Raw genomic sequence first — 688 nt, forward strand, 5'->3', positions numbered from 1 at the left:
TATTTATATATATATATATATATATTTATATATATATATATATATATATATTACCTTTAATGTTCTACAATCTTACATTTATACCAAAACATTGTGTGATTTTTTTTATATACTAGCACAAACTAGCTGCTTTAACGGAAGTGACGTTTGTCCTTTCTTGTATTTTCAGATCAAGAAGAGGTTAACAGTGATTTGGAGGGCAGCGAGGATTTAGCGAGTGGCCAGTGTTTCTACAGAGCTGAGGAAGAGGAAGACTGGGAGACAGATGTTTGATATTTACATGCTGTTTGTTAAATCTACCAAAGAGAATTTATGAAAGAGCAGATGGTCAAAAATAAACTTGTGATTGTGAGAAAATGTTTAAGTCGTCATTGTAGCACCTCCTATTCAGACTAAAGCAAAACCCAGACGTAATGAACATTTTAAACTGTTTTATTCAACAGTGCCAGGTGGACGTTTTAATAATCCAGTACAGTGATTAAAGAAGCAAATGTTTGTCAAAAGAACAAGTCTGTAACAGAGAACACTTGACAGTGTCAGTACATCACAGAACATCACTTTACAGTTTTTATACAGACAACAGCTTCACAGAAGAGAAAACACAACCATGTTTGTAACATGTTAGGTACCAACATAAACACCTGTGTCACACAGGTAAAAACAATTATTCCAAAGAAAAAGGCCCCCC

At 33.7% G+C, this 688-nt stretch overlaps 1 protein-coding gene across 1 annotated transcript in view; it reads left to right on the plus strand.

Annotated features, from left to right (window-relative positions):
- Positions 1-310, plus strand: part of henmt1 (HEN methyltransferase 1) — a 4,326-nt gene extending 4,016 nt beyond the window's left edge. The window contains exon 9 of the mRNA XM_037697822.1: positions 170-310. Within this exon, the coding sequence (XP_037553750.1) occupies positions 170-273 (104 nt within the window). The 3' untranslated portion in view covers positions 274-310. The remainder of the gene's footprint in view (positions 1-169) is intronic.
- Positions 311-688: the final 378 nt, after the last annotated feature.

The sequence above is a fragment of the Nematolebias whitei genome, chromosome 3 (assembly GCF_014905685.2).
Source record: "Nematolebias whitei isolate Nwh7 chromosome 3, NemWhi1, whole genome shotgun sequence".
Taxonomy (NCBI): domain Eukaryota; kingdom Metazoa; phylum Chordata; class Actinopteri; order Cyprinodontiformes; family Rivulidae; genus Nematolebias; species Nematolebias whitei.